The 26,402-nt window shown below is 44.1% G+C and overlaps 1 protein-coding gene across 1 annotated transcript; it reads right to left on the reverse strand.

The window, feature by feature from the left end:
- On the reverse strand, window positions 1–24,639 carry LOC311124183 (high affinity cAMP-specific and IBMX-insensitive 3',5'-cyclic phosphodiesterase 8A-like; the record flags this gene model as incomplete). The annotated part of the gene is made up of 10 exons (XM_084198376.1): window positions 1–1,253; window positions 3,969–4,098; window positions 4,390–4,554; window positions 7,786–7,918; window positions 8,351–8,568; window positions 12,003–12,201; window positions 14,669–14,801; window positions 14,914–14,962; window positions 22,678–22,842; window positions 24,569–24,639. Coding segments are annotated over 10 exons (1,370 nt in total), but the record flags the coding sequence as incomplete, so codon positions are not given.
- Window positions 24,640–26,402: the final 1,763 nt, after the last annotated feature.

A 26,402-nucleotide genomic window follows, 5' to 3' on the forward strand; every position in this document is an offset into this window, starting at 1 on the left:
CACCCGTATGTCTCTGGATATGTCCCAAATGGCACCCCATTCCCTTTACAGTGCACTACTTTTGACCAGGGCCTATAGGGTACTAGTCCACTACTTTTGACTAGGGTTCTGGTCTAAAGTAGTGCGCTATAAAAGGGAATCTGGTGGCATATGGAACATACTTTCAGTGTGTTTAGGACGGCCTCGTGTCCCGTCCCATCGCTACAGGTCCTCTAGTGGACCACGTGTTACTGCAGGACAAACAAACAAAGGAAATACAGCTAGAAGACATAGTAAAGGGTGGTGGAGGTGTAGTTCAGTCTGGTGGCCACTGGGGGGCGATAGAGGGTAGTGCGGTCTGACGTGGATTTGACACCGGGCCGTCCCAAATGGCACCCTATTCTCTATAAAGTGCACTTCTTATGACCAGAGCCCCATAGACTGTTTTATCCTAAAATTAGTGCACTATATAGGGAATAGGGTGCCATTTGGGACGAAAACGGTGTAATGTGAACTCTCCATCAGCCGATCCTCAAAAACAGTTTCTCATTGGAGGTGCCAGAGACTTGAAACCACCTGACATCTCAATATTCAGTTTGTTTGCGTGTTTCTTTTCTCTGTAGCTTTCTACCAACAGCGAACCAGCAGTCAGTCTGCAGAGAGACGGCAACATCATCAGCCTCCGACTGACAGAGAGACAGAGAGAGAGAGAGAGAGAGAGGCAGGGGGAACCCGTGTGTGTGAGAGTATTAGGGGGATGGTACATCCATCACCAGGTTGGCTGGGAGAAGAACCGTCCCTCACACAGCCTCACTGGCAGCAGTAGGCGCATACAGTCAAGCCCATCATTCACTGGTAGTTTATAAGGACTCTGAGGCTCCGCGTGTCTGTCCGTCGTCCATCCTCAGCTAGCGAGGTTTACGTATGAAGCAAGAGCCTGGTGTTGCTGCAGCTTGTCCGTCCGTCCGGTCTGTCCGTCCGTCTGTCAGTATGTGTTGTCTCTGTTGGACGGACATGTGGACGCTTGGTGGCGTGCTACACAGAAGCAGGAGAGTGAAGGCTTGGTAGCCCTGGACGGAGCTGGGCTGACAGGGAGAGAGAGGAGATGAGGAGGACAGGAACCAGGGAGGGGCCCGGGGCCCGGCATCGACCCAAGACAGGGTGCTCCTACTCTGGGGGAGGACGCAGGCTGTGCAGCTTCCGCTCGTCCAGGCCTTTCCAGTACTTGAAGTTGTTGTCCAGGTGCTGCATGAGGTTGGGAAGGTCTGCGAACGCTGGGGACAAAATATAATTGATTGATTAATTAATTAATTAATTAATTAATTAATTAATTGACAGATTGATTTAGGACAGGTTAAAATGAGGATGTTCAGTCTGTACAGTCAGTACCATACAGATGTACTGACTAAGTCGCTCTGGACAACAGCAGTCTGCTAAATGACCAATATGGAAAAGGTAAAGTCGCTCTGGATAAGAGCGTCTGCTAAATGACTTAAATGTAAATGTAATGTAAATGTAAAAACATACAGGGTAGCAAATGAAGGTATCTAGCAAAGAACAGGTTTAAGAGTCAAGTTATTCAGCATTAAATAATGACCCAGAAAGAATGTGACAGTCTATAGGCCAACAGATGACTGGGCCTATTGTGGACTAAACAGGTGACTGTGTTCTATACTGTAGACTATGTAGCTATCCCGTAGACTATGTAGCTATCCTGTAGACTATGTAGCTATCCCGTAGACTATGTAGCTGTACTGTAGACTATGTAGCTGTACTGTAGACTATGTAGCTATCCTGTAGACTATGTAGCTGTACTGTAGACTATGTAGCTATCCTGTAGACTATGTAGCTGTACTGTAGACTATGTAGCTATACTGTAGACTATGTAGCTGTACTGTAGACTATGTAGCTGTACTGTAGACTATGTAGCTGTACTGTAGACTATGTAGCTATACTGTAGACTATGTAGCTGTACTGTAGACTATGTAGCTATCGTGGTAGACTATGTAGCTGTACTGTAGACTATGTAGCTGTACTGTAGACTATGTAGCTATCCTGTAGACTATGTAGCTATACTGTAGACTATGTAGCTGTCCTGTAGACTATGTAGCTATCGTGGTAGACTATGTAGCTATACTGTAGACTATGTAGCTGTACTGTAGACTATGTAGCTATACTGTAGACTATGTAGCTGTACTGTAGACTATGTAGCTGTACTGTAGACTATGTAGCTGTACTGTAGACTATGTAGCTGTACTGTAGACTATGTAGCTGTACTGTAGACTATGTAGCTGTACTGTAGACTATGTAGCTATACTGTAGACTATGTAGCTATACTGTAGACTATGTAGCTGTACTGTAGACTATGTAGCTATCCTGTAGACTATGTAGCTGTACTGTAGACTATGTAGCTATACTGTAGACTATGTAGCTGTACTGTAGACTATGTAGCTGTACTGTAGACTATGTAGCTGTACTGTAGACTATGTAGCTATACTGTAGACTATGTAGCTATACTGTAGACTATGTAGCTGTACTGTAGACTATGTAGCTATACTGTAGACTATGTAGCTATACTGTAGACTATGTAGCTGTACTGTAGACTATGTAGCTATACTGTAGACTATGTAGCTATACTGTAGACTATGTAGCTGTACTGTAGACTATGTAGCTGTACTGTAGACTATGTAGCTGTACTGTAGACTATGTAGCTATACTGTAGACTATGTAGCTGTACTGTAGACTATGTAGCTATCGTGGTAGACTATGTAGCTGTACTGTAGACTATGTAGCTGTACTGTAGACTATGTAGCTATCCTGTAGACTATGTAGCTGTACTGTAGACTATGTAGCTGTACTGTAGACTATGTAGCTATCGTGGTAGACTATGTAGCTGTACTGTAGACTATGTAGCTGTACTGTAGACTATGTAGCTATCCTGTAGACTATGTAGCTGTACTGTAGACTATGTAGCTACACTGTAGACTATGTAGCTGTACTGTAGACTATGTAGCTGTACTGTAGACTATGTAGCTATCCTGTAGACTATGTAGCTGTACTGTAGACTATGTAGCTGTACTGTAGACTATGTAGCTGTACTGTAGACTATGTAGCTATCCTGTAGACTATGTAGCTATCCTGTAGACTATGTAGCTACACTGTAGACTATGTAGCTGTACTGTAGACTATGTAGCTGTACTGTAGACTATGTAGCTATCCTGTAGACTATGTAACTATACTGTAGACTATGTAGCTGTACTGTAGACTATGTAGCTGTACTGTAGACTATGTAGCTATACTGTAGACTATGTAGCTATACTGTAGACTATGTAACTATACTGTAGACTATGTAGCTATACTGTAGACTATGTAGCTGTACTGTAGACTATGTAACTATACTGTAGACTATGTAGCTATACTGTAGACTATGTAGCTATACTGTAGACTATGTAGCTATCCTGTAGACTATGTAGCTGTACTGTAGACTATGTAGCTACACTGTGTAGACAATAGATGGGAAACTGGCGGCCGGCGGTTTTGTAGGCCTGCGGACCAATTTCCCAAAACATTATTTGTTTTATTATTTTCAGAACTCAGTCGGGGTCTCAACCTGCTTAGAATACACAAGGTGCAATTTGGTTTCGCATCAGCAGTTTTTCTCTTGTTATGTCAGTCAGTGACAGTCACTTACCCATGTCAGCGAAAACATTATAGATTGGTAAAATCAGTCTAGCCAGTCTTAAGGTCTAAGGGAAGGTTGCTCATGATGCGAGCGACTTTGCCCCACAACACTGACTGTGTTAGCTGCTGAGCTGAAGCTTAGGCATTAGATTCAGGGAGCTAACTAGTCTTTAAGTCCCCTGTTACATGGAGCAGATAGGGTCATAGTATAGCAGTTAACAGTTATTACCGTCCCAAGCATCGAAACACCGTTAGCCCGTTGAGCTGAAGCCTAGACCTTAGATCAGGTAGCTAACGTAAGTCCTTACCATCCCAGGCGTCGAACATGTCTGTAATAAAGTAGTCTATGAAGGAGATCTGGGACTTGGGAATGCTGCAGGTGTTCCTGTCAAACACAGGCATGACCACTGGCAGGCTCTGTCTCTTCTCCTCGTCAGTCTGAAACAAACACACACACACACACACACACACACACAGTGTTTAGCGCACAGACACACACACACAAACGCACACACAGTGTCTTTACTGAGTGTGTACCAATATTTCCTGGCTGGTACAGTACATCTAATCAAAACAATCAATGAATGCTGCTCCAGTCTGCTATGTGTTTCACATTCCACATCAGCTAACTGCTGAATCCCCAAAGGTACGCTGTTCTACGGTTTCTATTAGCATTCCAAACCGCAGCATCATGTTTCCCTCATCTCCCCTCTCACTACTGTCCTGTACCTGTGCAAAGTATTCTTCTGAGATGCGCCCCGCCCATTCTATACACAGCTCCAGCGGTCGGCACGGATTGGAGATGTCGGCACACTTGATCAGCATGCGCTTGACAAGGATCCGGTTGTCTGGGGACGTTAGGATGCCTTTGACAGACTCCTCGTCACCGATTCCCTAAGGAGAGGTCACACACACACACACACACACACACACACACACACACAAGCACGTAGACACACACAGGTACGCACGGGCGCAGACACACACGCAGACACACATTCAGAAAGGCTCAGACACACACATGCAAACACACAAACAGAGAAAGGCAGACAGTGTTTTAGTTTGATTGCTAACTGTGTTAGACAGCGTTTTAGTTTGACTGCTAACTGTGTTAGACAGTTTGTTTGATTGCTAACTGTGTTAAACATAGTTTTAGTTTGATTGCTAACTGTGTTAGACATGGTGTTCCTTTGATTGCTAACTGTGTTAGTGTTTTAGTTTGATTGCTAACTGTGTTACAGTTAGCAATCAAACTAAAACTCTGTCTAACACAGTTAGCAATCAAACTAAAACGCTGTCTAACACAGTTAGCAATCAAACTAACACTGTAACACAGTTAGCAATCAAAGGAAACTGTGTTAGACAAAATTTGATTGTGAACTGTGTTAGTCAGAGTTTTAGTTTGATTACTAACTGTGTTTGACAAAGTTAGTTTGATTGCAAACTGTTAGTCAGAGTTTTAAAGAACACAACCATCTGGCTAGGTGGGGAGGAGAGAGAGCTTAAAGAACACAACCATCTGGCTAGGTGGGGAGGAGAGAGAGCTTAAAGAACCCAACCATCTGGCTAGGTGGGGAGGAGAGAGAGCTTAAAGAACACAACCATCTGGCTAGGTGGGGAGGAGAGAGAGCTTAAAGAACACAACCATCTGGCTAGGTGGGGAGGAGAGAGAGCTTAAAGAACACAACCATCTGGCTAGGTGGGGAGGAGAGAGAGCTTAAAGAACACAACCATCTGGCTAGGTGGGGAGGAGAGAGAGCTTAAAGAACACAACCATCTGGCTAGGTGGGGAGGAGAGAGAGCTTAAAGAACACAACCATCTGGCTAGGTGGGGAGGAGAGAGAGCTTAAAGAACACAACCATCTGGCTAGGTGGGGAGGAGAGAGAGCTTAAAGAACACAACCATCTGGCTAGGTGGGGAGGAGAGAGAGCTTAAAGAACACAACCATCTGGTTAGGTGGGGAGGAGAGAGAGCTTAAAGAACACAACCATCTGGCTAGGTGGGGAGGAGAGAGAGCTTAAAGAACACAACCATCTGGCTAGGTGGGGAGGAGAGAGAGCTTAAAGAACCCAACCATCTGGCTAGGTGGGGAGGAGAGAGAGCTTAAAGAACACAACCATCTGGCTAGGTGGGGAGGAGAGAGAGCTTAAAGAACCCAACCATCTGGTTAGGTGGGGAGGAGAGAGAGCTTAAAGAACACAACCATCTGGCTAGGTGGGGAGGAGAGAGAGCTTAAAGAACCCAACCATCTGGCTAGGTGGGGAGGAGAGAGAGCTTAAAGAACACAACCATCTGGTTAGGTGGGGAGGAGAGAGAGCTTAAAGAACCCAACCATCTGGCTAGGTGGGGAGGAGAGAGAGCTTAAAGAACACAACCATCTGGCTAGGTGGGGAGGAGAGAGAGCTTAAAGAACCCAACCATCTGGTTAGGTGGGGAGGAGAGAGAGCTTAAAGAACCCAACCATCTGGCTAGGTGGGGAGGAGAGAGAGCTTAAAGAACACAACCATCTGGCTAGGTGGGGAGGAGAGAGAGCTTAAAGAACCCAACCATCTGGCTAGGTGGGGAGGAGAGAGAGCTTAAAGAACCCAACCATCTGGCTAGGTGGGGAGGAGAGAGAGCTTAAAGAACACAACCATCTGGCTAGGTGGGGAGGAGAGAGAGCTTAAAGAACACAACCATCTGGCTAGGTGGGGAGGAGAGAGAGCTTAAAGAACCCAACCATCTGGCTAGGTGGGGAGGAGAGAGAGCTTAAAGAACCCAACCATCTGGCTAGGTGGGGAGGAGAGAGAGCTTAAAGAACCCAACCATCTGGCTAGGTGGGGAGGAGAGAGAGCTTAAAGAACCCAACCATCTGGCTAGGTGGGGAGGAGAGAGAGCTTAAAGAACACAACCATCTGGCTAGGTGGGGAGGAGAGAGAGCTTAAAGAACACAACCATCTGGCTAGGTGGGGAGGAGAGAGAGCTTAAAGAACACAACCATCTGGCTAGGTGGGGAGGAGAGAGAGCTTAAAGAACACAACCATCTGGCTAGGTGGGGAGGAGAGAGAGCTTAAAGAACACAACCATCTGGCTAGGTGGGGAGGAGAGAGAGCTTAAAGAACACAACCATCTGGCTAGGTGGGGAGGAGAGAGAGCTTAAAGAACACAACCATCTGGCTAGGTGGGGAGGAGAGAGAGCTTAAAGAACACAACCGGCACTGCTGTCAGAGTTGTTTTGTCTTACAGTTGTGCTGAATACATGTAATAGAGAGAAGATTCGAATGATTACTTATACAAAGGAGGAAATATTATATTTTAGTTTGTGAACTCACAGTAGATTTAAGAGTTTCAACAGTTTTCACAGACTAATAGTGCTGTGAATATTATCCAATAGGCCTGGTTGTTTCAATCCCAGACCATGACTAAGCCTAGTCCTGGACTCAAGCATAGCTTGTAGTCCAGCAGTAGGTAAATCCTGGTTGTGTGTGAAACCAGCCCACATAGTGTCAAATCAGTTCTTTTTCCAGGCAGAAGAATCTCCTATGATTTTCCTAAAAAGGGTCTGTTTGATAGATTAGAATGGCTGTGCTGTGCATTCCACACCACCGTGAGAAAGATGGAACCAGACTGTAAGATTCTCTCTCCACGCTAATCTGTCTGTGGCCAGGTGGCTACTCTAGGCTACGCTAGCAGGCTATACTAGGAGGCTAGGCTAAGCTAGCAGGCTAAACTACGAGGCTAGGTCAGGAGGCTACACTAACTCCCTTCAACCTGCATCGCAGTTGGCTAACTTTTAGCTGGAAGGCTCCACTGGAAGGCTAGGCTACGTTAGAAGGCGACGTTAGGCCACACAGGCTAGGCAATGACTCCCTTCAACTCTTCTCTTTCTAACCTGCATCCTGTTAGCTAACGGTTGGCTGTTTTGGAGTAAGCGTGATGCAGAATGATGTCTAAAACAGACCGATTGTATTTTCTAGATTGTTCCATGACTGGACACAGCTCCACTACTGTATGGCTGCAATACTCTGGTCTAACCCATGAACAGGTTCCTGCTGGCATCATGTTTAACCACACAGCCTATCAAACTGACTTTATGCTTCTTTTTCTACCCTCTTCTCTCTTTCTGGTTCTGTCGTTCATCTCACCCCGTTCTCCTCCAGCGCGGCCAGCGGCTTGTTGATGCTGTTGACGAACTTGTTGACGTGCTCAAAGTGTTTTGTCATCTCTGTGGCTAGCACCATGTCTATGATGGCCTGACGCAGGGTACGGTACTCATTCCTACAGAGAGAAAGAGAGAGAGAGAGAGAGAGAGAAAGAGAGCGAGAGAAAGAAAGAAGCAGTGGAGGAGAGAGAGGAAGGGGGGGGCAGGGAGAAGGGGGAAGAACAGAGAGAGAGAGAGACACGTTCACACAAAAACATGGGTAAATAAATGTGCTGAAAGCCCCTCTGGACAGTTCTAGCCTTCTGACTGTAGTGACAGAGGAGAGGGATGAATGGAGTGATTATCTACCCTCCCCCCTTTCCGAGGGAGAGCAGTGCATGAGACACACTATTCTGGGACTCAAATCACATGACTGCCCTGCCTCTATGTCACACAAACACACACACACACACACACACACACACACACACACACACACACACACACACACACACACACACACAGTAGTACACGGACAGACAGATGGACCAAACAGCCTCCCAGAATACCTCTCCATGTTCTTGAAGATGTTGCACTTGTCGTCCCGTGTGGTGATCTGGAAGGCAAGGGCAGCGTGGTGGCTCTCTAGCACGGCCGTGTCGTTGTACAGGATGGCCAGCTCACTTCCTGCGTTACACAGGAAGCTGTTGGTGCGTCCCGGGTGATCCACGTCGTGTACCGTGGCTGCTATCAGAGCCGCCACCTCATCAATCTGGTCCAGACTTTGCTGTTAAGGGGAAGAAGAACGGCTAGTTTTTTTATTCATATATATATATATAATATTACTGGAATAATTAGCGACAGGGGGATTCGAACGAGCAACCTTTTGGTTACTGGCCCAACGCACTAACCGCTAGGCCACCTGCCACCCTCTTAAGTATATTCATATAATATATACCATGGAATTACCGTTACCATGATCATTTTTAGTATGTGAAACTTGCAGGAACTGAACCCACAACCTTGGTGTTGCTAGTGGCATGATCTTACTAACTGAACCACTGATTGAATAGGGGCCTTCTTAATCATGTACACTACCGGTCAAAAAGTTTTACAACACCTACTCATACATTGCTAATGCAACTTATTTCTATGTGAAAACTGAAATGGTCTCTTCATTCCTTTTCCATTTTAGTAGACGCTCTTATCCAGAGCAACGTACAGTGGTGAGTGCATACATTTACATACTTTTCCGTACTGGTCCCCCCGTGGGAATCGAACCCACAACCCTAGCATTGCAAGCACCATGCTCTACCAACTGAGCCACATCATCATAAACCACTTGATGTCTCAATGTACTCACTTACTGTATTGTGCATTGTTTTTCTTCATGGTGATGTCAAGTCTAAAAGGTACAAACCTAGATGACCAGCCTATGTACAATACAGTAATGTACATTTACATTAAGTGGTTTGTAAGGATGCTCAATTAATACTGCACAAAAAGTGGTTGTTTTCCATGTTATTTGATCAAGAACATTTTCAAATTTGATGTGGATGTTTTGGGTCTTTGCCCATCATTTTGCACCTTTTGATGTAAATGTTTAAGGACAGGGTTTTGTTCTTTCTGGATCCCATTAGAATGACAATCACAGAGAAAAAGGGACAGGGCCACAACTCTTACAGAAAGGGACAGGGCAACAACTCTTACAGAAAGGGACAGGGCAACAACTAGTACAGAAAGGGACAGGGCAACAACTCTTACAGAAAGGGACAGGGCAACAACTCTTACAGAAAGGGACAGGGCAACAACTCTTACAGAAAGGGACTGGGCAACAACTCTTACAGAAAGGGACAGGGCAACAACTAGTACAGAAGGGACATTTCAACAACTAGTACAGAAAGGGACAGGGCAACAACTCTTACAGAAAGGGACAGGGCAACAACTCTTACAGAAAGGGACAGGGCAACAACTAGTACAGAAAGGGACAGGGCAACAACTCTTACAGAAAGGGACAGGGCAACAACTAGTACAGAAAGGGACAGGGCAACAACTCTTACAGAAATGGACAGGGCAACAACTAGTACAGAAAGGGACAGGGCAACAACTAGTACAGAAAGGGACAGGGCAACAACTCTTACAGAAAGGGACAGGGCAACAACTCGTACAGAAAGGGACAGGGCAACAACTCTTACAGAAAGGGACAGGGCAACAACTAGTACAGAAAGGGACAGGGCAACAACTAGTACAGAAAGGGACAGGGCAACAACTCTTACAGAAAGGGACAGGGCAACAACTAGTACAGAAAGGGACAGGGCAACAACTCTTACAGAAAGGGACAGGGCAACAACTCTTACAGAAAGGGACAGGGCAACAACTAGTACAGAAAGGGACAGGGCAACAACTCTTACAGAAAGGGACAGGGCAACAACTAGTACAGAAAGGGACAGGGCAACAACTCTTACAGAAAGGGACAGGGCAACAACTCTTACAGAAAGGGACAGGGCAATAACTAGTACAGAAAGGGACAAGGCAACAACTCTTACAGAAAGGGACAGGGCAACAACTCTTACAGAAAGGGACAGGGCAACAACTCTTACAGAAAGGGACAGGGCAACAACTCTTACAGAAATGGACAGGGCAACAACTAGTACAGAAAGGGACAAGGCAACAACTCTTACAGAAAGGGACAGGGCAACAACTCTTACAGAAAGGGACAGGGCAACAACTCTTACAGAAAGGGACAGGGCAACAACTCTTACAGAAAGGGACAGGGCAACAACTCTTACAGAAAGGGACAGGGCAACAACTCTTACAGAAATGGACAGGGCAACAACTAGTACAGAAAGGGACAGGGCAACAACTCTTACAGAAAGGGACAGGGCAACAACTCTTACAGAAAGGGACAGGGCAACAACTAGTACAGAAAGGGACAGGGCAACAACTCTTACAGAAATGGACAGGGCAACAACTAGTACAGAAAGGGACAGGGCAACAACTCTTACAGAAAGGGACAGGGCAACAACTCTTACAGAAAGGGACAGGGCAACAACTCTTACAGAAAGGGACAGGGCAACAACTCTTACAGAAAGGGACAGGGCAACAACTCTTACAATTCCAACTATTGAATCCTGCGAGATACTGATCTGAATTATACAACTACCTTTTTGCCAAAGTGGAGATGATGAAAAACATGTTTTGCCCTCCAGACGTCTATATCGGTCTGATAATGCTAGTAAAGGCCCAGTGCACTACTTTTTTTATTTTATTCATATTTTATTTCTATTCTGATTTTTCAGTGGGTGGTGCAGCACCTCTACTTCCTGTGGCTTTGAACATTCATGCAAACACTCAAAACAGACACACACACTTACACAGGTCCAGACACACACACTTACACAGGTCCAGACACACACACACTCCTAACATGATTAATCTAGTGACATGTAGTTCCATGTTAGAGAGTACAGGAGTCAAAGACTTTAGGATTATGATATTACCCACTGGGCACAGACAGCAGTCAGTTCAACGTGTAGTTCTGATTTACATTTGGTTGAGTTGTCAACTAATGTGAATTCAACAAAAAGGTTGCAAGTTGGGTAAGAAAAATAAGAAAATCCCTTACGTTGATGACTTTATGCAAATCCAAACAGTTTTCCACGTTAATTCAACGTCGTCACATGTAATTTTTTTTGTTGAAATGAGGTGGAATCAACGTTTATTCAACCAGTTTTTGCCCAGTGGGTAGGGTTGATTCCAGGAATCTTCTAACTGCAATTTCTAGGAAAACTTGGACATTTTGGGAAAGCTACCGGCATTGTGCAACTCTAATTAGGACTAGGATTAAGCCATGCTAGTGATTTGAGGAATGTCAGCCCAGGATTGACTCATTGCTGTGTGCTGATTTAATTCAATGCATGTTTGTTACAAATGTTTTACTTCTGCTGTCTTGGAACAGGTCAAACAGATTACCTGTATAAATGAGGGGCACACAAACAAACAAACAAAACAAACAAGACAAAAACAAACAAACGACAAAACAAATAGAGAAAACTAACAAACAAGACAAAACAAACAGAGAAAACAAACAAACAAACAAACAAGACAAAACAAACAGAGAAAACAAACAAACAAACAAGACAAAACAAACAGAGAAAACAAACAAACAAACAAGACAAAACTGTCTGACCCAGTGGCGACCATCTTGGACGGCCATCTTACCTTGACCCTCTCCTTGCAGAGGAAGTATGCGGTAGCGTGCAGGACATCGGCAGCATGTGAGGAGTTGTGGTAGGAGTTGGTGGAGTGGTAGTTAGCCTCGATCCCCTGCAGCCAGGAGCGGAGAGTGGACTCGGGACAGCTCAGGAACTCACACACCCCGAACCGAGAGAAGATCTTCAGGCCCAGATAGGTCAGAGGCCTGGGAGGAGAGAATTACCAGACCTCATGAAGGTTAGGGCTAACAGCATGGAGGAGTTAAATACCACAGAGTTAAGTACCGTACACTGTGTAACCACATCTCTTCTGCCATAACACAGTTTCCCAATCCAATCCCTCTACATTTACATTTTAGTCATTTAGCAGACGCTCTTATCCAGAGCGACTTACAGTTAGTGAGTGCATACATTATTTTTTTATTTTTCATACTGGCCCCCCGTGGGAATCGAACCCACAACCCTGGCGTTGCAAACGCCATGCTCTACCAACTGAGCTACATCCCTGCCGGCCATTCCCTCCCCTACCCTGGACGACGCTGGGCCAATTGTGCGCCGCCCTATGGGTCTCCCGGTCACGGCCGGCTACGACAGAGCCTGGATTCGAACCAGGATCTCTAGTGACACAGATAGCACTGCAATGCAGTGCCTTAGACCACTGCGCCACTCGGGAGAACACTCAACAGGTAGGTTACATCACACAATATGACTGATATTCATGGAGTGTGTCTCAGATGGCACCCTATTCCCTATATAGTGCACTACTTTTCACCAGGGCCCATATGGGTGATTCCTCACGAAACCCGCCAAAATAAAACATGATTTGGGGGATTTTCACATAATGTAATCCCATAGAATGGTCCTTTGAAGGAAGGATTGTTGGCATATATTTGATATTTGCATCTTAAAGACATGTTCTGGTAGTTTGGCGACTAAGAATGTATTTGATAAACCTGCCGCTTTGGGCTGGATGTGTCAATTTGTAGTTCATACATGCATAATCTATGAGCAGAATTAATCTTACCTCAATTAGCTACGAAATCCCTAGTTTGAAAATGACTGTTTCTTGAAGCTGCCTTGCGCCATTTTCCCTACATTTCCCCCCACGTGGGCCAGCCCCCTAGCAATTCGAGTTCTAGCCAATGAGCTTCAGCCCCTCGCATTTGAGCTTACCGGAGAATCTCTTTAAAGCATAATTGAGAAATAATGAATTTATGTTTTAATATTTGTGACATTTTGGCCTTATACAGGCCTCCTTTAAAACTCCATAATGTTTAATCTGTAGATGAAACAAAACAAACATTGGTGTCATATAAAAGTTCACCGCTTGCTCTGTAATGTGAGTAGGATTTAGATTTCTGCAACTTAAATGAATACAGAAAAATATAAACATGAATATAGAAAATATACCGTTTTTGAATTTGGCAAATTTTTCAATGTATTGTTGAACAAGAACATAATATACTCTACGGGCATATCAAAGTTCCATAGTGGGATCTCTGCTACTGTTAGAGTTATGATTTGTTAGCATTACCAACAGAGTGAATGTGAAAATGGATTCTAAAATGACCAGCCCTCTGCTGGTGATTTGCAGGACGTGCAATGATACAAGTAAAAGGAGGGCTGTGATTGGTTACATTGCCTACTATGCCAATTTCTATGTATAAAATGGGCCATAACTTTAAAACTAGCAGAGATCCCACTCAGGAACTTTGATATGCCTGTAGAGTATATTATCTTCAACAATATATTGAAAAATTTGGCAAATTAAAAACATATTCATGTTTATATTTGTCAATATTCATAAATTAATGTAAGAAAATTGTTATTGAAATCAAAATACTATTCATATTACAGAGCAAGAGATAAAGGTTCATATGACACCAATGTTTGCTTTGTACCTACAGATGAAACATCATCAAGTCTTAAAGGAGGCCTGGGTAAAGCCACAATGTCACAAATATTTCAACTTCAATTCATTATTTCTCAAATATGCTTTTAGATACAAATGCCAAATATATGTCAATAATCATTCCTCCAAATGAACATGCTATGGATAAAATTAAGTGAAAATCCCCCAAATCATGGTATTTATTTGTCCTGGTTTCGTAAGGAATCACCCATATGGCTCTGGTTAAAAGTAGTGCACTATACAGGGAATATGGTCCCATTTAGGACACAAACATTAGCTCTCCAGTCTGTGTACAGTACTGAAACAGATAGAGTTTTAGGAGCTCTGTATTTCTGTAGCTCTGGCCCTCTCTAAACCAAACCACAGTAGAGATGTATGTTGTAATCTCCCCTCACCGTTTCAGGCAGGCAGTCTCCAGGTTGAAGTTGTTATTACAGTGTTAAAATCTCCCCTCACCGTTTCAGGCAGGCAGTCTCCAGGTTGAAGGTGTTATTACAGTGTTAAAATCTCCCCTCACCGTTTCAGGCAGGCAGTCTCCAGGTTGAAGCTGTTATTACAGTGTTAAAATCTCCCCTCACCGTTTCAGGCAGGCAGTCTCCAGGTTGAAGCTGTTATTACAGTGTTAAAATCTCCCCTCACCGTTTCAGGCAGGCAGTCTCCAGGTTGAAGCTGTTATTACAGTGTTAAAATCTCCCCTCACCGTTTCAGGCAGGCAGTCTCCAGGTTGAATATGTTATTACAGTGTTAAAATCTCCCCTCACCGTTTCAGGCAGGCAGTCTCCAGGTTGAAGATGTCAAAGTCCCAGGAGTCTTCATTCTCCATCGTCTGGGCAACGCGAGGAGGGATGTCATTCAACGACAGGGGCATGGCTAAGTGACTCGGGAGGTGGGGCTCTGAGAGGGAGGAGGGTGGGGGGGATGAGAGAGACAAATCAAAATGGAGCTTTACGTGATCATCTTCATCATCATCTTCATCACTATGCCAGGAGAACAATACTGTACGTACGCTTGGTAGCAAAGATGTATTCGTTTCCTGACAATCTGCGCAAGCCATCCTGTGAAGGAATAAGAGAGAGAGAGAGAGAGAGACGAAAATATAAAAATATCTAACATAATAATTATACTAGTCAATAGTTTCAGAATTCTGGAGCAAACACTGTCTGTCAAATCAAATGAATATCATCAATGTCATTCAACTCCTACGCCCAATCCATAACCATGTATCACTTTAATAGATGTTTCCTCATCCTTCTTCTGTTATGATGCAAGTGTTTGGGAGGCACAGACAGACATGTAGAGTTAGAACTAACCCCCTTGTTCCTCTACCAGACAGACATGTAGAGTTAGAACTAACCCCCTTGTTCCTCTACCAGACAGACATGTAGAGTTAGAACTAACCCCCTTGTTCCCCTACCAGACAGACATGTAGAGTTAGAACTAACCCCCTTGTTCCTCTACCAGACAGACATGTAGAGTTAGAACTAACCCCCTTGTTCCTCTACCAGACAGACATGTAGAGTTAGAACTAACCCCCTTGTTCCTCTACCAGACAGACATGTAGAGTTAGAACTAACCCCCTTGTTCCTCTACCAGACATACATGTAATGAGTTAGAACTAACCCCCTTGTTCCTCTACCAGACAGACATGTAGAGTTAGAACTAACCCCCTTGTTCCTCTACCAGACAGACATGTAGAGTTAGAACTAACCCCCTTGTTCCTCTACCAGACAGACATGTAGAGTTAGAACTAACCCCCTTGTTCCTCTACCAGACAGACATGTAGAGTTAGAACTAACCCCCTTGTTCCTCTACCAGACATACATGTAATGAGTTAGAACTAACTCCCTTGTTCCCCTACCAGACAGACATGTAATGAGTTAGAACTAACCCCCTTGTTCCTCTACCAGACAGACATATAGAGTTAGAACTAACCCCCTTGTTCCTCTACCAGACAGACATGTAATGAGTTAGAACTAACCCCCTTGTTCCTCTACCAGACAGACATATAGAGTTAGAACTAACCCCCTTGTTCCCCTACCAGACAGACATGTAATGAGTTAGAACTAACCCCCTTGTTCCTCTACCAGACAGACATATAGAGTTAGAACTAACCCCCTTGTTCCTCTACCAGACAGACATGTAATGAGTTAGAACTAACCCCCTTGTTCCTCTACCAGACAGACATGTAGAGTTAGAACTAACCCCCTTGTTCCTCTACCAGACAGACATGTAGAGTTAGAACTAACCCCCTTGTTCCTCTACCAGACAGACATGTAGAGTTAGAACTAACCCCCTTGTTCCTCTACCAGACAGACATGTAGAGTTAGAACTAACCCCCTTGTTCCTCTACCAGACAGACATGTAGAGTTAGAACTAACCCCCTTGTTCCTCTACCAGACAGACATGTAGAGTTAGAACTAACCCCCTTGTTCCTCTACCAGACAGACATGTAGAGTTAGAACTAACCCCCTTGTTCCTCTACCAGACAGACATGTAGAGTTAGAACTAACCCCCTTGTTCCTCTACCAGACAGACATGTAGAGTTAGAACTAACCCCCTTGTTCCTCTACCAGACAGACATGTAGAGTAAGAACTAACCCCCTTGTTCCTCTACCAGACAGACATGTAGAGTTAGAACTAACCCCCTTGTTCCTCTACCAGACAGACATGTAGAGTTAGAACTAACCCCCTTGTTCCTCTACCAGACAGACATGTAGAGTTAGAACTAACCCCCTTGTTCCTCTACCAGACAGACATGTAGAGTTAGAACTAACCCCCTTGTTCCTCTACCAGACAGACATGTAGAGTTAGAACTAACCCCCTTGTTCCTCTACCAGACAGACATGTAGAGTTAGAACTAACCCCATTGTTCCCCTACCAGACAGACATGTAGAGTTAGAACTAACCCCCTTGTTCCTCTACCAGACAGACATGTAGAGTTAGAACTAACCCCCTTGTTCCTCTACCAGACAGACATGTAGAGTAAGAACTAACCCCCTTGTTCCTCTACCAGACAGACATGTAGAGTTAGAACTAACCCCCTTGTTCCTCTACCAGACAGACATGTAGAGTAAGAACTAACCCCCTTGTTCCTCTACCAGACAGACATGTAGAGTTAGAACTAACCCCCTTGTTCCTCTACCAGACAGACATGTAGAGTTAGAACTAACCCCCTTGTGCCTCTACCAGACAGACATGTAGAGTTAGAACTAACCCCCTTGTTCCTCTACCAGACAGACATGTAGAGTTAGAACTAACCCCCTTGTTCCTCTACCAGACAGACATGTAGAGTTAGAACTAACCCCATTGTTCCCCTACCAGACAGACATGTAGAGTTAGAACTAACCCCCTTGTTCCTCTACCAGACAGACATGTAATGAGTTAGAACTAACCCCATTGTTCCTCTACCAGACAGACATGTAGAGTTAGAACTAACCCCCTTGTTCCTCTACCAGACAGACATGTAGAGTTAGAACTAACCCCCGTGTTCCTCTACCAGACAGACATGTAGAGTTAGAACTAACCCCCTTGTTCCTCTACCAGACAGACATGTAATGAGTTAGAACTAACCCCCTTGTTCCTCTACCAGACAGACATGTAGAGTTAGAACTAACCCCCTTGTTCCTCTACCAGACAGACATGTAGAGTTAGAACTAACCCCCTTGTTCCTCTACCAGACAGACATGTAATGAGTTAGAACTAACCCCCTTGTTCCTCTACCAGACAGACATGTAGAGTTAGAACTAACCCCCTTGTTCCTCTACCAGACAGACATGTAGAGTTAGAACTAACCCCCTTGTTCCTCTACTAGACAGACATGTAGAGTTAGAACTAACCCCCTTGTTCCTCTACCAGACAGACATGTAGAGTTAGAACTAACCCCCTTGTTCCTCTACCAGACAGACATGTAGAGTTAGAACTAACCCCCTTGTTCCCCTACCAGACAGACATGTAGAGTAAGAACTAACCCCCTTGTTCCTCTACCAGACAGACATGTAGAGTTAGAACTAACCCCCTTGTTCCTCTACCAGACAGACATGTAATGAGTTAGAACTAACCCCCTTGTTCCTCTACCAGACAGACATGTAGAGTTAGAACTAACCCCCTTGTTCCTCTACCAGACAGACATGTAGAGTTAGAACTAACCCCCTTGTTCCTCTACCAGACAGACATGTAGAGTTAGAACTAACCCCCTTGTTCCTCTACCAGACAGACATGTAGAGTTAGAACTAACCCCCTTGTTCCTCTACCAGACAGACATGTAATGAGTTAGAACTAACCCCCTTGTTCCTCTACCAGACAGACATGTAGAGTTAGAACTAACCCCCTTGTTCCTCTACCAGACAGACATGTAGAGTTAGAACTAACCCCCTTGTTCCTCTACCAGACAGACATGTAGAGTTAGAACTAACCCCCTTGTTCCTCTACCAGACAGACATGTAGAGTTAGAACTAACCCCCTTGTTCCTCTACCAGACAGACATGTAGAGTTAGAACTAACCCCCTTGTTCCTCTACCAGACAGAAATGTAGAGTTAGAACTAACCCCCTTGTTCCCCTACCAGACAGACATGTAGAGTTAGAACTAACCCCCTTGTTCCTCTACCAGACAGACATGTAGAGTTAGAACTAACCCCCTTGTTCCTCTACCAGACAGACATGTAGAGTTAGAACTAACCCCCTTGTTCCTCTACCAGACAGACATGTAGAGTTAGAACTAACCCCCTTGTTCCTCTACCAGACAGACATGTAGAGTTAGAACTAACCCCCTTGTTCCTCTACCAGACAGACATGTAGAGTTAGAACTAACCCCCTTGTTCCTCTACCAGACAGACATGTAATGAGTTAGAACTAACCCCCTTGTTCCTCTACCAGACAGACATGTAGAGTTAGAACTAACCCCCTTGTTCCCCTACCAGACAGACATGTAGAGTTAGAACTAACCCCCTTGTTCCTCTACCAGACAGACATGTAGAGTTAGAACTAACCCCCTTGTTCCTCTACCAGACAGACATGTAATGAGTTAGAACTAACTAATGTTGCAGCCAAGGTTAAGTCTGTGTAAATCAAACTAAAATATGGTTTGGAGAATGATTATTACCACATTTGTGAACCGTACAGTGGTGTCAAAATGGACACTATAAAACAGATATCAATCCAATGTGGACCATGTCAATGTGTCACACAAGTCTATAATGGATCTCTCCAAAATCCTTATGACATTATCCTGTTGTTGTCACCACAGCAGGCTACAGCACATTGTGGATGGGCATTGGCCAAGGCAGCTATAGCATCTGTAGTGTGTGTGTGTGTGTGTGTGTGTGTGTGTGTGTGTGTGTGTGTGTGTGTGTGTGTGTGTGTGTGTGTGAGTGTGTGAGTGTGTGTGTGTTCCTGTTGTTGTCACCACAGCACGGTTTGGCTGTGAATGAGACACACTCTGAGGTGTGTGTGTGTGTGTGTGTGTGTGTGTGTGTGTGTGTGTATGTGTGTGTGTGTGTGTGTGTGTGTGTGTGTTCCTGTTGGCTGTGAATGACACATACTCTGAGGTGAGAGAGATGATTTCTCTGCTCTTAACTGAATGGCTCTCAGTATCTCACAGCACGGCTGTGGAGTAGTAGCTAACAGGAAGTACTCTCACCATGGCTACTACAGCGTCTGCAGTGTGTGTGTGTGTGTGTCACTGAGAGAGGAGTGTTTACTTAGCGAGTGAGAAAGGAAGAGGAGCAGGGTTCATCTTTGACCCTACATTGTTGGATCGCAGCGGTGCTTCTGTACACAGCAGCTATTTAAAGACTGTCCTCTCCTCTCCTGATTCCACAACAGCTCAGCTCCGCTTTGAACATTCTGTCTGTGTGGCGCTATCTGCTCAATGCACAGGGAATCAATCGCTATAACTACAGTACTGGCCTAGAAAAAAAATCACTCTATATGCAGTACTAAATCAGTTTTGGGTGGAAAAAAAGATCTTGCTCCACAGAATATATAGCTAGTGGTAAACGTATTAAACCCATGACAATCTACATAAATAATAATCTGGAATGGACCACCACACAAGATAACAATACCATTCAGATAGTTCATGGCTCTCTGATTTCATCCGTCTATAGTCCGTCCTCCCTCCCCCCTTCTCTCTCTCCCTCCCTCCCCCCTTCTCTCTCTCCCTCCCTCCCTCCCTCCACCCCCCCCTCTCTCCCTCCCTCCCTCACTCTCTCTCCCTCCCTCTCTCTCCCTCCCTCCCTCTCCTCTCTCTCTCTCTCTCCCTCCCTCCCCCTCTCTCTCCTCCCCCTCGCTCCTCCACCTCTCTCCCCCCTCTCTCTCCCTCCCTCCCCCTCTCTCTCCTCCCCCTCGCTCCTCCACCTCTCTCCCCCCTCTCTCTCCCTCTCCCCCCTCTTTCCCCCCTCTCTCTCACTCTCTCACTCTCCCCCCCCCCCTCTCTCTCTCCCCCTCTCTCACATACATCCTGTCAGTCTATGTTCAAGTAAAGTCATGCTCATTCATCTAGTCTTCCTAAGAACAGGATGTTTCCAGACCGCTGGAGACCAGAGGAAGACAGGAGTGTCAGCCAGTGTGTATGTTTCAGTGTGTGTGTGATTCAGTGTGTGTGTGTGTTTCAGTGTGTGTTTCAGTGTGTGTGTGTGTGTGTGTTTAAGTGTGTCAGTGTGTGTTTCAGTGTTTCAGTGTGTGTGTTTCAATGTGTGTGTTTCAGTGTGTGTGTGTGTTTCAGTGTGTGTGTGTGTTTCAGTGTGTCAGTGTGTTTCAGTGTGTCAGTGTGTGTTTCAGTGTGTGTTTCAGTGTGTGTGTGTTTCAGTGTGTGTGTTTCAGTGTGTGTGTTTCAGTGTGTGTGTGTGTTTCAGTGTGTGTGTCAGTGTGTGTGTGTGTGTGTGTGTTTAAGTGTGTGTGTGTGTGTTTCAGTGTTTCAGTGTGTGTGTTTCAGTGTGTTTCAGGGTGTGTTTCAGTGTGTGTTTCAGTGTGTGTTTCAGTGTGTGTTTCAGTGTGTGTGTGTGTTTCAGTGTGTCAGTGTGTGTTTCAGTGTGTCAGTGTGTGTTTGTTTCAGTGTGTGTTTCAGTGTGTGTTTCTGTGTGTGTGTGTTTCTGTGTGTGTGTGTTTCAGTGTGTCAGTGTGTCAGTGTGTGTTTCAGTGTGTCAGTGTGTGTTTCAGTGTGTGTGTGTTTCAGTGTGTCAGTGTGTGTTTCAGTGTGTCAGTGTGTGTTTGTTTCAGTGTGTGTTTCAGTGTGTGTTTCTGTGTGTGTGTGTTTCTGTGTGTGTGTGTTTCAGTGTGTCAGTGTGTCAGTGTGTGTTTCAGTGTGTCAGTGTGTGTTTCAGTGTGTGTGTGTTTCAGTGTGTCAGTGTGTGTGTTTCAGTGTGTCAGTGTGTGTTTCAGTGTGTCAGTGTGTGTTTCAGTGTGTGTGTGTGTGTTTCAGTGTGTCAGTGTGTGTGTGTGTTTCAGTGTGTCAGTGTGTTTCAGTGTTTCAGTGTGTGTGTGTGTGTTTCAGTGTGTCAGTGTGTGTTTCAGTGTGTCAGTGTGTGTTTCAGTGTGTGTTTGTTTCAGTGTGTCAGTGTGTGTTTCAGTGTGTCAGTGTGTGTTTCAGTGTGTGTGTGTGTGTTTCAGTGTGTCAGTGTGTATGTGTGTTTCAGTGTGTCAGTGTGTGTTTCAGTGTTTCAGTGTGTGTGTGTGTTTCAGTGTGTCAGTGTGTGTTTCAGTGTGTCAGTGTGTGTTTCAGTGTGTGTTTGTTTCAGTGTGTCAGTGTGTGTTTCAGTGTGTGTTTGTTTCAGTGTGTCAGTGTGTGTTTCAGTGTGTCAGTGTGTGTTTCAGTGTGTGTTTCAGTGTGTCAGTGTGTGTTTCAGTGTGTGTTTGTTTCAGTGTGTCAGTGTGTGTTTCAGTGTGTGTTTGTTTCAGTGTGTCAGTGTGTGTTTCAGTGTGTCGGTGTGTGTTTCAGTGTGTGTTTGTTTCAGTGTGTCAGTGTGTGTTTCAGTGTGTGTTTGTTTCAGTGTGTCAGTGTGTGTTTCAGTGTGTGTTTGTTTCAGTGTGTCAGTGTGTGTTTCAGTGTGTCGGTGTGTGTTTCAGTGTGTGTTTGTTTCAGTGTGTCAGTGTGTGTTTCAGTGTGTGTTTGTTTCAGTGTGTCAGTGTGTGTTTCAGTGTGTGTTTGTTTCAGTGTGTCAGTGTGTGTTTCAGTGTGTGTTTGTTTCAGTGTGTCAGTGTGTGTTTCAGTGTGTGTGTGTTTCAGTGTGTCAGTGTGTGTTTCAGTGTGTGTTTGTTTCAGTGTGTCAGTGTGTGTTTCAGTGTGTGTGTGTTTCAGTGTGTCAGTGTGTGTTTCAGTGTGTGTGTGTTTCAGTGTGTCAGTGTGTGTTTCAGTGTGTGTTTGTTTCAGTGTGTCAGTGTGTGTTTCAGTGTGTGTGTGTTTGTGTGGCCTTTCCTCTCAAGCCTACTGGAGCACAAAGGACAATCTATCACTTCCTCTGAGGCATCAGCCAAGACTGGCAACCTGGCACTCTCTCTCTACTCTGACACACACACAGTAAACAGAGACATACACAGACTGGCAACCTGGCACTCTCTCTCTACTCTGACACACACACAGTAAACAGAGACATACACAGACTGGCAACCTGGCACTCTCTCTCTGTACTCTGACACACACACAGTAAACAGAGACATACACAGGCTCACGTACACATTACTGTACACAGGCGTGCATACACACACTTCCTCCTTGGTGCCCAGCTGAGGAGAGTAGAGCTCTGCATCTATTGACCCCTAACCCCTGACCCTTACCGTCATCAGTCCTCCCACCAGGTCGTTAGTATGGGGGTCTTCCTCCTTGGTGCCCAGCTGAGGAGAGTAGAGCTCTGTGGTCCTCAGGATCTCCAGGACCCGGTCCAGGGCCTCTGCTACAGGCATAGGACTAGACTCCTGGGCCGCGTTGATGATGTTGATCACCTGGAGGGACGAGGGGGTTCAGTGGTATCATTTGTATTTATCTCTGTTATCTTTCTATATGTTTACTGTGGCCATGTACAGTATGTGGTAAACAAATGTATGCCAATAAAACATTTGAATTAGAGCGAGAGAAAGAAAGATATCATGGTTAGATAAAGAAAGATATCATGGTTCGATACAGAAAGATATCATGGTTAGATACAGAAAGATATCATGGTTAGATACAGAAAGATATCATGGTTAGATACAGAAAGATATCATGGTTAGATACAGAAAGATATCATGGTTAGATACAGAAAGATATCATGGTTAGATACAGAAAGATATCATGGTTAGTGAGAGACTGAGGAGAGGTGGGAGTAGTTTCTACTACAGCCAGAGACTGAGGAGAGGTGGGAGTAGTTTCTACTACAGCCAGAGACTGAGGAGAGGTGGGAGTAGTTTATACTACAGCCAGAGACTGAGGAGAGGTGGGAGTAGTTTCTACTACAGCCAGAGACTGAGGAGAGGTTGGAGTAGTTTATACTACAGCCAGAGACTGAGGAGAGGTGGGAGTAGTTTCTACTACAGCCAGAGACTGAGGAGAGGTGGGAGTAGTTTCTACTACAGCCAGAGACTGAGGAGAGGTGGGAGTAGTTTCTACTACAGCCAGAGACTGAGGAGAGGTGGGAGTAGTTTCTACTACAGCCAGAGACTGAGGAGAGGTGGGAGTAGTTTCTACTACAGCCAGAGACTGAGGAGAGGTGGGAGTAGTTTCTACTACAGCCAGAGACTGAGGAGAGGTGGGAGTAGTTTCTACTACAGCCAGAGACTGAGGAGAGGTGGGAGTAGTTTCTACTACAGCCAGAGACTGAGGAGAGGTGGGAGTAGTTTCTACTACAGCCAGAGACTGAGGAGAGGTGGGAGTAGTTTATACTACAGCCAGAGACTGAGGAGAGGTGGGAGTAGTTTATACTACAGCCAGAGACTGGGGAGAGGTGGGAGTAGTTTATACTACAGCCAGAGACTGAGGAGAGGTGGGAGTAGTTTATACTACAGCCAGAGACTGAGGAGAGGTGGGAGTAGTTTCTACTACAGCCAGAGACTGGGGAGAGGTGGGAGTAGTTTCTACTACAGCCAGAGACTGAGGAGAGGTGGGAGTAGTTTCTACTACAGCCAGAGACTGAGGAGAGGTGGGAGTAGTTTCTACTACAGCCAGAGACTGAGGAGAGGTGGGAGTAGTTTCTACTACAGCCAGAGACTGAGGAGAGGTGGGACAATTGTAGGAACTGACAGAACTAACTTGATGCAGCTGTATACAGTTTGCACACACACACACACACACACACACACACACACACACACACAGCATAAAGATATCAGCACACATCATCAGCAGCTCCTCCCATTGCTTTATTCTAGGAGGGAACAGCTACAGGGATTGACTACAGTGTCATGTGACGAAACTCAGGAACTCCCCGCAGTCATGTGACAGAACCTTGGGGACTAGGAGTGGTCATGTGACGGAACCTTGGGGACTAGGAGTGGTCATTTGACAGAACCTTGGGGACTAGGAGTGGTCATGTGACGGAACCTTGGGGACGAGGATTTATCATGTGACAGAACCTTGGGGACGAGGATTTATCATGTGACGGAACTTTGAGTACCACAGAGATCCTATTAAATGACTATATTACTATATACTAAATGACAGAGTTGTGTAAGTAATTCAATGAAACGTAGCTACCTTGGTGATTGGAGCTTCGATGGTCATGGAGTGGATTCTGGCCATGGAGGAGTGCCTTCTCTGGGAACTGCCTGTAAACACGAGTACAAACTCAACCACAACTAAGCTTTATACCAAAGATACATCAGCAAATAACACAATGGCTTACAGACTATTTACTAACTGTTTTACTAACTACATACTAATGGGAACCAGACTAAATTAGGTCTATTTACTAACTGTTTTACTAACTACATACTAATGGGAACCAGACTAAATTAGGTCTATTTACTAACTGTTTTACTAACTACATACTAATGGGAACCATCCTAAATTAGGTCTATTTACTAACTGTTTTACTAACTACGTACTAATGTGAACCATCCTAAATTAGGTCTATTTACTAACTGTTTTACTAACTACGTACTAATGGGAACCAGACTAAATTATGTCTATTTACTAACTGTTTTACTAACTACGTACTAATGGGGACAATCCTAAATTAGGTCTATTTACTAACTGTTTTACTAACTACATACTAATGGGAACCATCCTAAATTAGGTCTATTTACTAACTGTTTTACTAACTACGTACTAATGGAGACCATCCGAAATTAGGTCTATTTACTAACTGTTTTACTAACTACGTACTAATGGGAACCAGCCTAAATTAGGTCTATTTACTAACTGTTTTACTAACTACATACTAATGTGAACCATCCTAAATTAGGTCTATTTACAAACTGTTTTACTAACTACATACTAATGGGAACCATCCTAAATTAGGTCTATTTACTAACTGTTTTACTAACTACGTACTAATGGGAACCAGCCTAAATTAGGTCTATTTACAAACTGTTTTACTAACTACATACTAAATGTGAACCATCCTAAATTAGGTCTATTTACTAACTGTTTTACTAACTACATACTAATGTGAACCATCCTAAATTAGGTATATTTACTAACTGTTTTACTAACTACATACTAATGTGAACCATCCTAAATTAGGTCTATTTACTAACTGTTTTACTAACTACATACTAAATGTGAACCATCCTAAATTAGGTATATTTACTAACTGTTTTACTAACTACGTACTAATGGGAACCATCCTAAATTAGGTCTATTTACTAACTGTTTTACTAACTACGTACTAATGGGGACCATCCTAAATTAGGTCTATTTACTAACTGTTTTACTAACTACATACTAATGGGAACCATCCTAAATTAGGTCTATTTACAAACTGTTTTACTAACTACGTACTAATGGGAACCATCCTAAATTAGGTCTATTTACTAACTGTTTTACTAACTACGTACTAATGGGAACCAGCCTAAATTAGGTCTATTTACAAACTGTTTTACTAACTACGTACTAATGGGAACCAGCCTAAATTAGGTCTATTTACTAACTGTTTTACTAACTACGTACTAATGGGAACCAGCCTAAATTAGGTCTATTTACTAACTTTTTTACTAACTACGTACTAAATGGGGACCATCCTAAATTAGGTCTATTTACTAACTGTTTTACTAACTACGTACTAATGGGAACCAGCCTAAATTAGGTCTATTTACTAACTGTTTTACTAACTACATACTAAATGTGAACCATCCTAAATTAGGTCTATTTACTAACTGTTTTACTAACTACGTACTAATGGGAACCATCCTAAATTAGGTCTATTTACTAACTGTTTTACTAACTACATACTAATGGGAACCATCCTAAATTAGGTCTATTTACTAACTGTTTTACTAACTACGTACTAATGGGGACCATCCTAAATTAGGTCTATTTACAAACTGTTTTACTAACTACATACTAATGGGAACCATCCTAAATTAGG

Source organism: Coregonus lavaretus, assembly GCF_964263955.1.
Source record: "Coregonus lavaretus genome assembly, contig: HAP1_SCAFFOLD_2196, whole genome shotgun sequence".
NCBI classification, from domain to species: domain Eukaryota; kingdom Metazoa; phylum Chordata; class Actinopteri; order Salmoniformes; family Salmonidae; genus Coregonus; species Coregonus lavaretus.